Consider the following 15,698-nt stretch of genomic DNA (forward strand, 5'->3'; position numbering starts at 1 on the left):
CTTTTACCAAGTTGGTAATAGACCAGGACGTAGACTACTATGCATAGGGTCGAACCTGACTAAAACTCTGTATATTATTTACATGTTATTTTTTATTTTTTGCATTGCAAATCGAGTGTAAGTTTACTGATTGTATATATATTCAAATTTAATAGTTTGATAAATATTCGATAACAAATTAAAATCATTATTAATTAACCATAATACCTATTTAATCCTCTACGTGTAGAATTTCAAAAACTTGCTCCGAACATATTAATTACGATTATTTAATAATATGTTCGGTTCCAAAAATAGGCAGTGATCCAGTGTAACAGAATCCTTGCCAGGCTGGAGATGTGAGCAAAGCAATGGGATACCGATACTCCAATCACCTTTTTCAAGATCTGGATATAACTTCTAAAGTACCATTATACCCTCGCTTCAACCAATAAAACAAAGCCACCTGTAAAAAGCTACCTTGTTGTAACCAAGTATTTGAGTTTACAAAGCCATAAAGGACAAAAATGTAAAATCACAAAAAAGAACCTAAAAAAATTTGTGGCTGAGAAAAATCCCTCTTGTGCTGACGTGGGATCCACATATTGTAGTGGTGCTTTTATTGATTCCCAGTGGATCATTTTCTTACTTCCCCTCCCTGCCAGCAAAGACTCACACAAATCTCTCTTTCTCTCAATCTCTCTATAAATACAACAGATAAAAAAATTATTTATATTTACTCACCGCCGACATAATTTTCCGGCGAGATTATTTTGGAGAAATGGGTGAAGAAAAAGATCTGGGTATTAAGCTGTTTGGGAAAAAGATTGTGTTGACTGAAAATGAAAAAATTCCGGCGGTCTCCGGCCAAGATTCCGGCGAGTTCCGGTCAGGAGATGGTAAAGATAGTAACTTTGGTGGTGAAGATGGATCAGAGGCTCAAAAGGTATGAACTTTAAGTTGGGTTTTCACTTATAAGTTGTAAACTTAATATTTGTTGTTTTTATTATATTGTTTGGAGTTCTTGGATTGGCTAATCTGATTAAAGGACACACTTAGTTTTTGTTCAATTTTGTGCCTTGATTTTGGATTAATTTGATTGGTGTTTTGGGGGTTTTGATTGTAATAGAGTGAATACTACAGCACTGCTACTACATAAGTTTTATTCAATTGTGACTAAATTAATTGGAATACTTGTGACTTGATATTCTTGGAAGTTGTTACACAATTTGATTTATATTTTCTCTTCAACCGTTGTACTCAAATTTAAAATCTTGCGGTTTTGCGTTCTTTATAAACTTAATTGAAGATGTTGGATGTTCATTGTTATGACTTCTGAGAGGTTTAAAGTTGGATTGATAATGATGTCCTTGTACAATACTGAACATACTCGTTACGTGTCTCTCGAAATAAGAATAGATTGTATGTGGATCTTGCACCTACTCCTCTTCTGTACAGGGTATAGTAGTTGAGAGGCTGTTTTGGTGAAGAATCAACAATATGTAGTAATTTAAAACTTTAATCATTCCCAAGCAAGATATTGGAAAGAAAAGGATGTCTTCTGTTGTAATATTGTCTTGTTAGATCCGAGGATAGTTATTATCAGTACATGTTAGAGTGGCTGTTACCTAGTTTATAATATTCATCTGAATTGTGTCATACTCTAGCTACTGTATTGCTACTAATGTTGATTCCTGCTGAATTCCAGGATCTCGTAGAAGAAAAAACTGAGAATAAACCACAAGACAAAGCAGTGTTGCCAATCACTGATGAATCGAAAGGATCGACAGGGGGAGGTGACAGCCCTAAAACTCCCTCAATAAATGAAGAAAATGCAACATTAAAACCTCTGAATCCGGACAATGAGCAGAGTGATACAACTGACTTGCAAGAGAAAACTTTGAAGAAGCCAGACAAGATTCTTCCTTGTCCTCGATGTAACAGCATGGATACAAAGTTTTGTTATTACAACAATTACAATGTTAGTCAACCCCGACACTTTTGTAAGAGCTGCCAGAGATACTGGACTGCTGGAGGAACAATGAGGAACATGCCTGTCGGTGCTGGTCGTCGCAAGAACAAGAGTTCTGATTCACACTGTCGTCATATGACTGTATCTGTAGCACTGCGTGCCGCTGGAATTGATCCTTCAAATGGAATCCACAACGGCACGATAAAAAATAATGAAACAGTCCTCTCATTTGGTGCAGACTCTCCCCTTGGCGAATCCACATCTTCTGTTTTTGTTGCTGAGAAAAAAGTCTCCAACAGTTTCCAGAATAGGCTTCACAAACAAGGAGTTACAATCCCTTGCAAAGGAGGAGAATATGTTGATGATTGCTCCAGTTCCATCAAAAAATTGAACTCAAACATGGAAGGAGAGAAAAATGGGATTGCAGAGGCGGAGGTACAAAAAATTCCTGGTTTCCCTTCTCAAGTTCCATTTCACCCTGCGCTACCTTGGCCTTGTCCTTGGAACTCTACAGTTCCGGTACAAGCCATTTACCCTTCTGGATTTCCATTTCCCTACTATCCAACACCTTACTGGAATTATAGTGTCCCAGGTTCTTGGGGTATTCCTTGGTTGCCACCTCCACCTCAGGTGACAAACCAAGATGCGCCAATTTGTGATTCAAAATCACAAGTATTAGGAAAGCATTCTAGGGAAGGTGACGTGCTCAGACCAATCAATATCGAAGATAATGAACGTTGTAAACAGAATGATTCAGCAAGATCTATTTTAGTTCCAAAAAGTTTGAGAATCGATGACCTTGATGAAACAGCGAAGTGTTCAATATTTGCTAGCCTTGGAATAAAGAATGATTCCATTAGCAAGGCCTTCCAACCGAAGAAAGATGAAAAGGATCACGTACTTAAACCATCGCCGATTTTACATGCTAACCCTGCAGCTATGTCAAGGTCCCTCCAATTCCAAGAGAGGGTCTAAAGTAGCCTGTTCAGACTATTTTGTCAGTATTTGACATATGTTAGTATCAATCCGGTGGATATAGTCCGGATAGTTATGGTCATTGCAGGAGATTCATGCTGATATCAGGGTCCAGCCCGCAAAAAATTAATGCAGAAGATTTTTGGAAAATTATTCTGTGGAGTGTATGAAGTGGCTCCCGCAGTTTGCAGAAGGAACCGGCTTCATGCTCTTCCTGATTAATACAAAAGATTCCTTTACCTTGGTGAGTATTTTAGCCTTATAGCTTTGATGTACATATCAGAAGACTATGTCTAAACTTTGTGTGTGTGTGTGTCAAAACTTACTGACACTAGGAGTAACAAGAGCTACACATTTTTAAAGCTCCAATATTCCGGATGTTCAAGATGTAAAATTTCAGTTTCCTTGACAGGATGATCAATAATGAATATCTGTGTTATAGTACCAATGTCTTGTTGAGTTGTTGAATGCAACCATAAATGTTCAATAACTTAAAAAGGTTGGACGTTCTTTTATTTTTCCAGGGGTTATCAGTCCATGATTACAGATGTTACCATGGGAGGTTGGAGATGATAGAAGTTTTAGTTGTATATCGAAATCATTATCTTTAACAAAATATAGCTACTGTATTGGAACATTTGTGGAAAACTACCTGATCGAAAGGTTATCGGCTTTCGGTGAAACCGTGGTGCTAGGAGGACCGAATTGGATCATATACCTTTTTAATGAAAACCTTTTAGTGTTAGGAGGGAGAACAAATTTAATCATAAACCTTATCATTTTTCTTATTGCAGAATATCATGTTATATTAACGACTCTCTAAAATCTCAATTTATTAGAACGAGGACTTGATTGGATCGTAAATGTTCATCACCAAGAACTGAAATTAAGTGCAAGGGCTTTAAGCTCTCATTTCGGTGATAACATAACAATAATATGAACACAAATTGTTGTCCCCTGTGAATCTAGTTAGATATATTCTACAAAAATTTGTCCACTTGATTCTTGGCGTAAACAATATGTGTACCATGTTCAAAGAGAGAAGAAACCCCATAGATATTTTGTTGTGGCCAACGAATATGAGCCACAACTGGTTGTGTATGAAATTGATATAGGTAGGTCATGAAATTGACTCAGTGTTTTGTATCTGATTTTCCATCTCATTTTCTTCCACTTTTTCTTCTTTTTTCCCCTTTGAAAAAGGCACAAAAGCTACCCACTTCAGTGCAAATGCCAAAACTTTGCTTTTATTGTTTATAGGGTGTGTGCTTCAGAGTTAGTTGGAATATGTTCAAGTTGAATATCAGTTAATCTTAGCCACTCTTTAACAAAATATCAGGATATGTAGTTTTGTTTGTGTGTGTTGATAGAGCTACAAAAGAATAATCTTGATTGTCAATTTGTCAATAGTGTGTGGATATACATCTTTTTCTTTTAGCATATCTATTTTAATTCTAGATCATTAGCAGCCGTGGATTTACAGCCTCTTGAGGACCACATGTCACGTAGAATGAATTTGAGAAAGCCCATTGTTGTTGATTTTTTTTAACCTTTTATTATGTACTAAGTTGTATTATAAAAGTTTATCCTAGTCGTTGCAAGTATTATGTTCGATTCTCGCTCAGCCCGCACGATAATAAGTAATTGCACTGATTCACAAAGCTTATAGCATGCCATCCCTATTCTCTTTGTTGACGTAAATGTATGTGCAGAGTTTTAAAATTTTCTTACGTACAATCAAGAGTTCGGAAACACAGCTGCAACATTTCAAATGAATATATGTGTTTAAATTCTCGCTCGGCCCCGAACTTCCCCCAACATATTGTAAAAAAGAAGATAGAATAGCCACTTATAAGCTTACAGCAACATGCAATCATCCAGTCGCTTTTACTTTAAGGAATAAAGCAGGCTTCTTATCTTTAAGTACAAATTTGCCTCTCAAGTATCAGGTGCTATTAAACAGAACTATGGTTTAATCTTTAATCTTGTGTCCCACCACCACACATCCAAAGAGCAAATTTCTCAAGAAGCATTTGCTAAAGAAGGGGACACATTTTTTTTTTCTTCAAACTTACTAATTATATTTTTATTTGGTACATATATTTTCCTGTCACTTCAAAACTCAAAAATAAAGTAACCCAGTCAAAGTTAATTGTAGACTATGTTTCTAAGGTCAATCAAATTAATCATGCAAGTAGATATTTTCTTTGTTTGTGGGTTGATAAGTGCTTGGAAAAGTTAATGGAAGAAAAAGTGGGTTTAAAGGCATGATTTTCAGAAGTATATGAAAAAAGTCATTTGGGAATCCAATTGAACACCCTTTATTTTACCTGTGCCTAATGGTGGAGAGACACTTTGGTTGTAGCAGTATATAAATGGGAGTACAGGGACTTCATAGTTGATTGATGACAAGTAATCCATTTCAGGATACCACAAGTCAATTTCTTAAAGTGTATAAACAAAAAAAATATTATATTCGATTTGTTAAATTATACTGTAGAAGTTACTTTGTTAAGTTTGTGTTGATAACCAATTTACATAAATTAAATTGAGACATGGTCCATATATATTTCTTGCCAGTTTCATGAGACAATCTGAACTGGATGCTGTTACTGAACCTGTTGCAGAACCATTTCAATTGATCAACATTTTTAACAATTACAGTTCTTTTACTACAAACAACTTCAACAGTAATGTTTTACTGAATTCTACAGCCCATCATTTTGTCGTCGACAACATTGCTGTTAGGAGTTGTCCCACATCGTTTGTGGGAGGGGCAGTTTGCTAGTATATTATCAGCCAGATAACTCCATTAGTATGAGGCATTTTGGGAGTGGCCCAAAAACAAACTCGTGCGTTGCTCAGCAAGCCCAACAAGTGGTATCAGAGCTATGGTTGAAACGGTCCATAACAATCTCAGATGGGCTCCAGAAGTGACCTAGGAAGAGGCAGATGGGCTTGCCCCAGAATGGGCTCAAGAAAAAGGCACACGAGCCTTCCAATATGGGCCTAGAGGGAGCAGATAGCCAGATAGACTTTCAGTATAGGTCGAGGGGGAGCCTGATCACACTGAAGGAGGCAGAATCGACTGGTGTCAAGCCCGATGTGTGAAGGGGGAGATTGTTAGGAGTTGTCCCACATCGTTTGTGGGAGGGGCAGTTTGCTAGTATATAAGCAGCCAGATAACTCCAAGTATTTAACAACACAAGAGTATCTGTATTATATACATTTAATACTTGTGCTACAAAGCACTATCTAGGTCATAGCCAAATATGTCTGATGCATTGCATTTCTCTTTAGTGATCCTTGTAACTCCTGTGTTTGTTTTCTCAGTTTTATACCAATGCAGTTAATATATATTATAGCTATAATATCATTAACAAGTGGTTAAACAACAGTTTAAACTCCACAATAAGAACTTCTCTTTATTAGAACAGCTTTAGATGTCTCACTACTACATTCTTTTGTCTACTGATTGTTGTCTGTATCAAGGAAAGGGCTGTGAACCCAAGTCCAGCTTACTAAGATGATACATTTGTAACTTATAAACTTTAAGCTTTTCATTCTTAAAATGTACTGATCCCAAATTCTACTCCAGATGCATAAACCAGAAGAACAAATATATATATATATATAGGGTGCCCTTCCACAGCCACATGTGGTTCTAATAACCACCTGCCGCATTGTTATATTGCGGGAGCATTGTAGCTTTGCTTCAATGCGGGTAGCGTAATGTTACATTGCGGGAGTACTACAGCTTTGACTCAATGCGCCTTAAGCAATACTTCATTGCTCCAAATAATTTAGTTTTATTTTTAAATAATTGTAAAATAATTGATATTAAAGATATAAATAATTTTAATTGATGTATAAATTCCTAATATATTTATTATTTGGTTGTTATATTTTTATTTTGTATTTATATATTCCTATTAATAAATTCTTTATTTAAACAAACTATTACTTAAAATTCGCGAAATTACAGAACAATCCCCGCTGCCGCAATGAGTCATTGCGGCAGACGAGACCCGGGTTTAACCCGTTTCTTCCTGAAATCCCTAATTTCATAGTAACAAAAACCTAATTCTCCCACTCTAGGCGATTTCAGGCGATTTCAAAGCATTTCTCAGGCGATTCAGCTACTCAGATATGATACACGCTTATACACACATATACACACACACAGTCACATACTACCGCAATAGGTCATTGTTGCTTCCGCAATTACAGATAGATTGCTTGTATCGTTACTGTTTATAGATGATGGGGTTCCAAGATTTTGGTTTTTGGTGATGGGTTTTGATTGATTGTAGGTTTTATGTTTGTGATGATTTTTGCTGTTTTTTAAGTAATTATGTGAGGTTGGTTTTGATTTAATTGAGTTGAAATGATGTGTATTTATTTGGATTTTGCTTGTAGAATGAATGAGGTGTTAAGTTACCTTAGTGTTACTAGGAGGTTTTGATTAGATAGTATTAGGGCTGAGCAAAACCGAATCGAAACCGAAAAACCGAACCGTGCTAATTCGGTTCGGTTCGGTCTTGACTTTTCAGAAATTTCGATTTATTCGGTCCGGACCGAATAAACCGATATAAAATTCGGTTCGGTCCGGTTCTTTTAAAAAATATATTTCGGTCCGGACCGAATAGACCGAAAAGACCAAACTATAAATACTATAATTTTATTTTATATACATTTTACATATATCTTAAAGTTATAATCATATTTTTTAATTTGTAATTATATTTCTACACTCTTATTACTCTATATATCACCCTACTTTAATTATATTTTAGATTTTATAATTTTTGGTTTAAAATTTTAATATAATTTTATTTTTGAAAAAAATTCGGTCCGTTCGGTTGAAAAACCGGACCGAACCGAATTATTTTGGTTCGGTTCGGTCCGGTCCGGTCCAAGAAAAAATACTAATTCGGTTTTTCGGTCTATTCGGTTCGGCCCGGTTTTGGACCGAACCGACCGAATGCTCAGCCCTAGATAGTATATGTATTTTAACTCGAATTCGTACTTGAAAGACCATGTTTTGGGATTGAATTATGGATCATAAGGTGCAGAGAGGAAATGATTTGTATTTGTTTGGATTTTACAGTTTGGAATTTTTAGTTCAAGTAGTGTAATTTTTTTAAGTGCTAAATTTTGTGTATTTAGAATCAATGAAGTGTTGAGCAACCTTGGTGTTACTAGGAGGTTTTAATTAGATAGTAACTCGAATCCTCACTTGAAAGACCATTTTTTGGGATTGAAGAATAGATCATGAGGTACAGAGTGGAAATGTTGAACCTTAGTTTCCAAATTTGAGAGTACTTGGGGCAGAAGGGTTTGATCTCGAAAAATCTGATGAACATGAGTTTTGGTGTCATTTTAAGTTACCAATTCTCCTTAGTAGACGGTTTTGATTGGATCATATATTATGATGATATGGCACTTTTATAGTTGAGATGTGTATATTTTTAGTTGAGTTGTACGTTTCATCAGAGATTGTGTTCTTGATTAGATGTTTTTTTGTGGTTTATAAGGATCATTTGTGCTATATTTGTGCTATCATTTGTGCTATATTGATTGATTGGTTGTGGCTAGCTTATAAACGAATGAGTCATGCCGAATTTTCGATAGGACTTAAAATAGAAAATAACGGTTTTATAAATGTTTCGTGTTTAAGTTGGGTATAAGTAACTTCCCAATTATATAGTATTTTTTATTGTGCACTTTGCAGTTACTATGGAGAATGAGTGCATGCCTATTGTTAGATCACTCATGACGATGCAGGATGATCATATTAGTACTGCCATATGGGCGGGAGGTGTGCGGGATAAGCTGGATGTACGGCAGTACACAGCTAATCATCAGCAGTGGATACTTTCGGATCCCCAGCGTGAGTTGCTGAGCCAATGGGGTTTCTCGGCTTTCACGAACAATCATTCATTTTGTGTATGAATGCAATTGCAGGTGGAGGCCAGAGACTAACACCTTTCACTTTCCATTTGGTGAGTTGACCATCACCCTCGACGATGTATACATGATTATGGGCCTCCATGTTAAGGGTCGTCCAGTTACTCATAGGGAGCTTGACGCTCCGAAGGCGTATTGGACGAGGGAATGGCAGGATGCAAGATTGGATGAGGTGGGGCGTAAAGATATGTATAGGGATGGGGTCAAGCTTTATAAATTAAGGGAACGATATGCGGAGCTACCAGAGGGGGGGCTAGAACAGGATCTTGTGGTTTACACGCGAGCTTATCTTTTATACATCATTGGGGGCATATTGTTTCCTTCATCGAGTTGATATACCGTGCATCCGAGGTATTTAATTGTATTTGTTGCATTTCAGTTTTTAAATTGTAGTTTATAGCATCTTAGTCCTTCACTTATCCTTTTTTCTTGATTTTGCATATGAAGCCCTTTTCTCATTTATTTCCAATTTGACACTATAATTCTTGTAATTGGTGCATTTTAGTTCTTAAATTGTAGTTTATAGCATCTTAGTTCTAATTTGACATTAATGTCGCATTGTTTTTGCATATCATGCCCATATTTTGTTGTATTCTTACTTACTCTGTATTTCCTTTGTCGCAGGTACTTACAGCTCATCCAGGATTCACCTCGGATTAAATCGTAAGCATGGGGAGCTGCTGTATTGAGCTATTTGTTTAGAGGTTTGACCAAGGTTGCTCATAAGAGTGTAACAGCACTTAATGGATGCATGATGCTACTGATATTGTGGGCACACGAGAGGTTGTTACCTGGTGCTCCTAAGATTGCACCTGGGGTGGAGCTTGTTTGGCCGAGGGCTTTGGCATGGGCTGAGCCGAACCCTGATCGGAGGGAGAACCTTCACCACCATACATGTGCTGTTCTTTTTTGCATATTTACTATTTGAACTCTCCTTCGACAAAATATTTGCATGCTTTTGAACTATCCAGTTTCATATGTTCCCTTATTGTTTTGCTTATAGGTCAGTACCGAGGGGATTTTGACAGATTTGAGATGAGTTGGCTGACATGGGAGCCTTATCGGTTATTCTTTGATACGGTGGACTATTCTGAGGAGCAGTATGATGTCGAGTTAATGGATGCTTCAGTCTGATGTTGTTCAGTCTGAGGTACTACTCTTTAGTTTTAGAACTTTACTTTTTTTACTATTGTGTGTCTTATACATATTCGAGTATGTTATTCGAGTAGTCTAACTCTTTAGTTTTAGAGGTGTATATAATGTTTGATACTCAATGCATTTGTAGGTTGCTGCTACTGCTCCCCCTGTTCCAAAGTCGACCCCCCTATCCGCCCCCTGTTGTTCAGTCTAATGTTGTTCAGTCTGAGGTACTACTCTTTAGTTTTAGAACTTTACTTTTTTTCACTATTGTGTGTCTTATACATATTCGAGTATGTTATTCGAGTAATCTAACTCTTTAGTTTTAGAGGTGTATATAATGTTTGATACTCAATGCATTTGTAGGTTGTTGCTACTGCTCCCCCTGTTCCACAGTCGACCCCCCTATCCGCCCCCCTGTTGTTCAGTCTGATGTTGTTCAGTCTGAGGTACTACTCTTTAGTTTTAGAACTTTACTTTTTTTACTATTGTGTGTCTTATACATATTCAAGTATGTTATTCGAGTAGTCTAACTCTTTAGTTTTAGAGGTGTATATAATGTTTGATACTCAATGCATTTGTAGGTTGCTGCTACTGTTCCCCCTGTTCTACAGTCGACCCCCCTATCCGCCCCCCTGTTGTTCAGTCTGATGTTGTTCAGTCTGAGGTACTACACTTTACTTTTAGAACTTTACTTTTTTTTACTATTGTGTGTCTTATACATATTCGAGTATGTTACTCGAGTAGTCTAACTATTTAGTTTTAGAGGTGTATATAATGTTTGATACTCAATGCATTTGTAGGTTGATGCTACTGCTCCCCCTGTTCCATGGTCGACCCCCCTATCCGCCCCCCCTGTTGTTCAGTCTGAGGTACTACTCTTTAGTTTTAGAACTTTACTTTTTTTTACTATTGTGTGACTTATACATATTCGAGTATGTTATTCGAGTAGCCTAACTCTTTAGTTTTAGAGGTGTATATAATATTTGATACTCAATGCATTTGTAGGTTGCTGCTACTGCTACCCCTGTTACTCCTACTACCGAGCGCACTTTTGGGAGTTCTCATGTTACTCCTGCTACTGAGTTGACTCCACTTGCAGGTGGCATGGTGAAATTCGGTAGTCGTAGTGGTGTTATTCCTGATAGTTTGAGGATGATTCTTGATGTACGTATGTTGAATCATTCCATTTTTTATGTTTGATTCTTGCAGTACGTATTTTGATGCATTTCCATATGCTTAATGTTTTTTTATCATGAATATGTGTTTGATTTGATGCTCTTGAAATGTATTTGCAGATGGACACTGATGAAGACAAGTTGAAGGATAAACTGAGGCGGGGTGGTCCTGGGCGGCGTGCTGATATGACGAGGCTATTGAAAAATATTTGAAGGTTTTTTGGCTATATAAGCACTGGTGGGGCAACAAGAATGATTTTATTGGGAGAGATTATAGAGGCACTGCTGAGCTTACTTGGGATTTTGTCCAGACCTTAAAGCCGGAATGTGATTTAGACAGCAATGTCGTGGATGCCTATATAGAGTTGTTGAAGGTTAGGGAGTCCATCTCGGGTCTGGAGCCCACGGCTAAGAAGTTCTTCTTTAACTTCAGCTTTTTCGTGCAACTGCTGTTAAAAGATTATTGCAAGAACTTGAAGGTAAAACAAAAAGTACTTTTTAGTTCATGCGTTACTAAGTTAATGATAATTGATAACTCTTTGATTTTGTAGTTCATTTGATCTTTTATAATTGTTTCTGAAAGAGATATGTCCTAAGTCCAATCATGTATGAGGATTTAGGAATAACTTTTATGTAATCTGTTTTGATTTCACTGATATTAATAAAAGACTTGTTTTGTTTTTTATTGCGGGCTCTATCTATTTAAATGTTTAAATAAGATATACCACAGTTTAGAGTAAAGCTTTTTATGGATTGTGATGAGATCATAATAATGAGACCTAAAAGATGATAACTCTAAACTTAAATAGTTCCTGGTCGTATGATTACTAACTGGTAATTAATAATCTGCAAAGATTGGTACATACTATGCTTGCTTCATTATGAAGGATGTCTGTTCTCATAGACATTTGTGTGGTGACACTATAGCTAGTATGTAGGTGCTTATTATAGAATAAGTTCAGTGAACATGACTCACACAGCTGAACAACTGATGAAGTTCACTCACTTGTCAGCAGTTGTTCACATAGTGATAGTTGTACAAGTATCCTTAGACTTGGGGTCATCATAGTCATCTTGTGTACACTGAACTATGTTTAGGTTTAGTTCTTAGTCTCAAGAGACAATTATATGGGCTCTACTAGGTATAGGAATTTGTACACGAAGATAGTGTATGATCAATAAAGGATCTACCCCTTCCAGTGTAGGAAGAGAATGTTCAATGCTGATCCACTTATGTTAGTTCAGGAATCTCTGGCCAGAGTGAATGAAATTAGAAAGGATTTTCTAATTTACATTAAATAGAACTAAGCATAGTGAATGGGAAAGCAAGTGATTAAATAAGATAGGCTTGACACAAGTTCCATGCCTTGTATTTAATCGTGACATTGCAGGGTAGAAGGAATTAATTGTACGGTAACTACTCACTGAATAGGTTCTTGGTATTCTAAGTAGTGAATTCGTATTATCCGGATAGTCGCGATATGCTGAGAAGTATCCCTCACGATGTAGAATAAACATGATTAATTAATTAATCATATTTAATGAATTAGAGAATTTATATAAATAATGATAAATTAGTTTTATTATTATTTATTTCTACTACCGGCTTAATATTGAACCTACAGGGTCACACCATAAAAGAGAATGATTTAATGGTGGAGGAATTAATTAATAATGGCTGATAATTATTTATTTATGAAATAAATAATTAATTGGCAAATTTAATAATTGATTAAATGAGATTTAATTGATTATAAATTAATTAAGAAAAAGGTTCTTAATATTATTAATTAAGAATTTAATTTTTGGATATTAAATCAAGGGAGAGAATTATTTCTAAAGTGTTTAGAAAAAGGATTAATAATTAAAAGGTGTTTTAATTATTAATGAGAATAATAAAGGGTTAATAATAATAATATTTTATGGAAATTTTCAGCTGAAAATTTTGCCTATAAATATACTATTATAGACCCTATTTTTGCCTCAACCAAAAAGATTTACAAAACCCTAATTCTCTCCATCTCCTCCTCCTTCATTACATCGTTTTCTTGGTGGATATCGGTGGAGTGTTTCACACTTGAGGAGCAGCTGCTAAGGATCTCCGTTCATCATTTTTGGATTGCCATTAAAGACCTCCATCTTTCCATTAACGTATAGCTTCTTAAGGTAAACATACTGAACTACGAATTAAATATTATTTTTCGCATGGATCCTGCGGAGGGTTTCGTTTTTTTTTAAGATTTAAATTTACGTTTTCGCTGCGTTTATGTGCTAAAAACCCTTCAATGGCATCAGAGCTACTTGCGAAAAGTTTTTAATTCGTTTATGTGTTTAACTGTTTTCGATATATGAGCATGTACGTGATTCGTCATGATTTGATGTTGATATAATATGCTTATATATGTATGGTTTTGAATATATGATATTCATGTGAGTTGTATAATCATAAGATGATTATGTAATCTGTATATATACTGATATATACATGATTTATGTTTGTTCTAATTATGAGAATCATATTAGATACTGGGTCTGGTGTCCGATTTACGCAAACGAATACTCTATTCCATAGGTAAACGAGCGTCTGAACAAAACTGATAGCTAAAGCTATCAACGACTCGTCTGTAAGGTGTTTGACGTCGTTTACTGCCCGTAAACAGTGATTCTTGTTTTTTTTGATTTGATTCTGATTTTTCTGATTTTTGTCATATTTTCTTTTTATGATTAGATCATGGATAATATGATATGTTAAGATCATATTATGTGTTTTAACATGCTTTTATGTGTTGTATGAGCATGGTGGATGGTTATGGCCTTTCGACCTTAGTGTAATGGTTTTGGTTTTGGTTTTAAATACGACTTGCATGTCGTCAATCTTTGTAATCATAAATCTCGAATGTAACTCGAGTTATTCTTGTAAGTTCATTAGATTAGTTTTACTTTCAATCATGTAATGTAATTGAAGACTCAAGAAGGCTATCCAATGGAGGTGATACAAAGAAGAAGACGAGGCATACAAGAAGACTTATATAATAAGTAGTTGTATTTATTTCCATCACGATATTAGATTGACCTTGATCTTTATCATGAGCTTGATAAAGATCACATATGATGGGGCCATAACCAAACACATTTACTTTATTGCAGTTTACATTTACTTGTTTATTTAATTTTATATATGAGATATATGTCTATGTTTACCATGCGATGATAGATTTAGGTGAACTTAAATAAATATAAGCCGTGCTCTAGAAAATCTAGAATAGGAATCGTTTCTTGCCTTAACAATAAATATTATGAATACGATCATGAGATTCTTGTGTTTATGAAACACGTAATTGAATATTAATTTTCAATATTGAGAGAAAGGATGATTCTGTCAACAACAGATTTCTATCTGTAAGAAAGGGTTATTAAGTGACGTCTCTTGACAATGCTCCACCCGATCTGGGAATCATCTGTTATCGATTATTGATTTGAAATATTTAATTTAAAAGGAAGAATCTCTTTATAATATGATTATGATTGTAACGTAATATAATCCCTCTAAAATTAAATAATATCAAGTAGTAATTGGCCAATGACACAACGGGCTTGTGTCGGTCATAGCCTTCCAATATGGTAGAAAGTGGTTCTTATTTTTAAATCATTGTCGTTTCGTGCTACAGCCGAGGGCTTTGATTTCGAAATAAGAAATACTTGTCTATTACATAGAGATGTGTACATTGAATTAGAATCTAAAGGTCAGTACGTGCCACAGCCGTGGGCCGTTGGAGACTGATTCAATTGTACGAAATGTTGGGTTAGACTTGACTTAGAATATTGAGTTTGTCGTGCCACAGCCGTGACTCAATTATTCAAGAGGCTAAAGTTATATTAGGGAATAACATAAGATGTAATTGACAAGAGTTATCTGCCTATTGAACATCACATGACGTTTCGTGCCACAACCGAGGTTGTGTGATGGAATGTAGGATCCCTATTCCCACTAGCATTATGAATGCTTAATTTTCACTTAGGGGGTTGAATAAATTAGATAAACTAGTGGGAGATACTTATGAATAAAGACCCGATTCATATAGTGTTTTGGAATGAAATTGAATATTTGCCAAGTGTTATTATGTGTTTATCATTTACAGATTTACTATATTCGTCATGTCTTTTGCACTATCACTCTGAAGCATTCTAGATGCTCACAAGTTGACTGGTCCTAATTTAGCTGTTTATTTTCACTGTAACAAGTTGGGGCACTGGAAGAGGAACTGCAAGTTTACCTTGCAGAATTGAAGAAGAAGAAGGGTAGTAAGACTACCGCTTCTGATTCAGGCATGTTCATGATCGAAGTTAATATGTCACTAGGTCAAATTTCTACTTGGGTATTAGATACCGCATGTGGTTCTCATATTTGTAATTCGTTGCAAGGACTAAAGGGAAGTAGGACTCTTGAAAAAGATGAGGTGATTCTACGTATGGGCAATGGAGCAAGG

At 35.7% G+C, this 15,698-nt stretch overlaps 1 protein-coding gene across 1 annotated transcript; it reads left to right on the forward strand.

Moving 5' to 3' along the window:
- Positions 1 to 628: 628 nt before the first annotated feature.
- On the forward strand, positions 629 to 3,388 carry LOC141701737 (cyclic dof factor 1-like). The gene is made up of 2 exons (XM_074505382.1): positions 629 to 925; positions 1,688 to 3,388. Exons 1-2 carry the CDS (start codon positions 761 to 763, stop codon positions 2,924 to 2,926), a joined length of 1,404 nt encoding a protein of 467 aa, XP_074361483.1. The 5' UTR covers positions 629 to 760; the 3' UTR covers positions 2,927 to 3,388.
- Positions 3,389 to 15,698: the final 12,310 nt, after the last annotated feature.

Source organism: Apium graveolens, unplaced genomic scaffold, assembly GCF_009905375.1.
Source record: "Apium graveolens cultivar Ventura unplaced genomic scaffold, ASM990537v1 ctg4317, whole genome shotgun sequence".
Lineage (NCBI taxonomy): Eukaryota > Viridiplantae > Streptophyta > Magnoliopsida > Apiales > Apiaceae > Apium > Apium graveolens.

Bases quoted from the DNA above. Each gene is read 5' to 3' on its own strand.
- LOC141701737 (XM_074505382.1), top strand. From the start codon at position 761: ATGGGTGAAGAAAAAGATCTGGGTATTAAGCTGTTTGGGAAAAAGATT. The intron at 926-1,687 runs GTATGAACTTTA...GCTGAATTCCAG, and splicing joins ATGGATCAGAGGCTCAAAAG to GATCTCGTAGAAGAAAAAAC.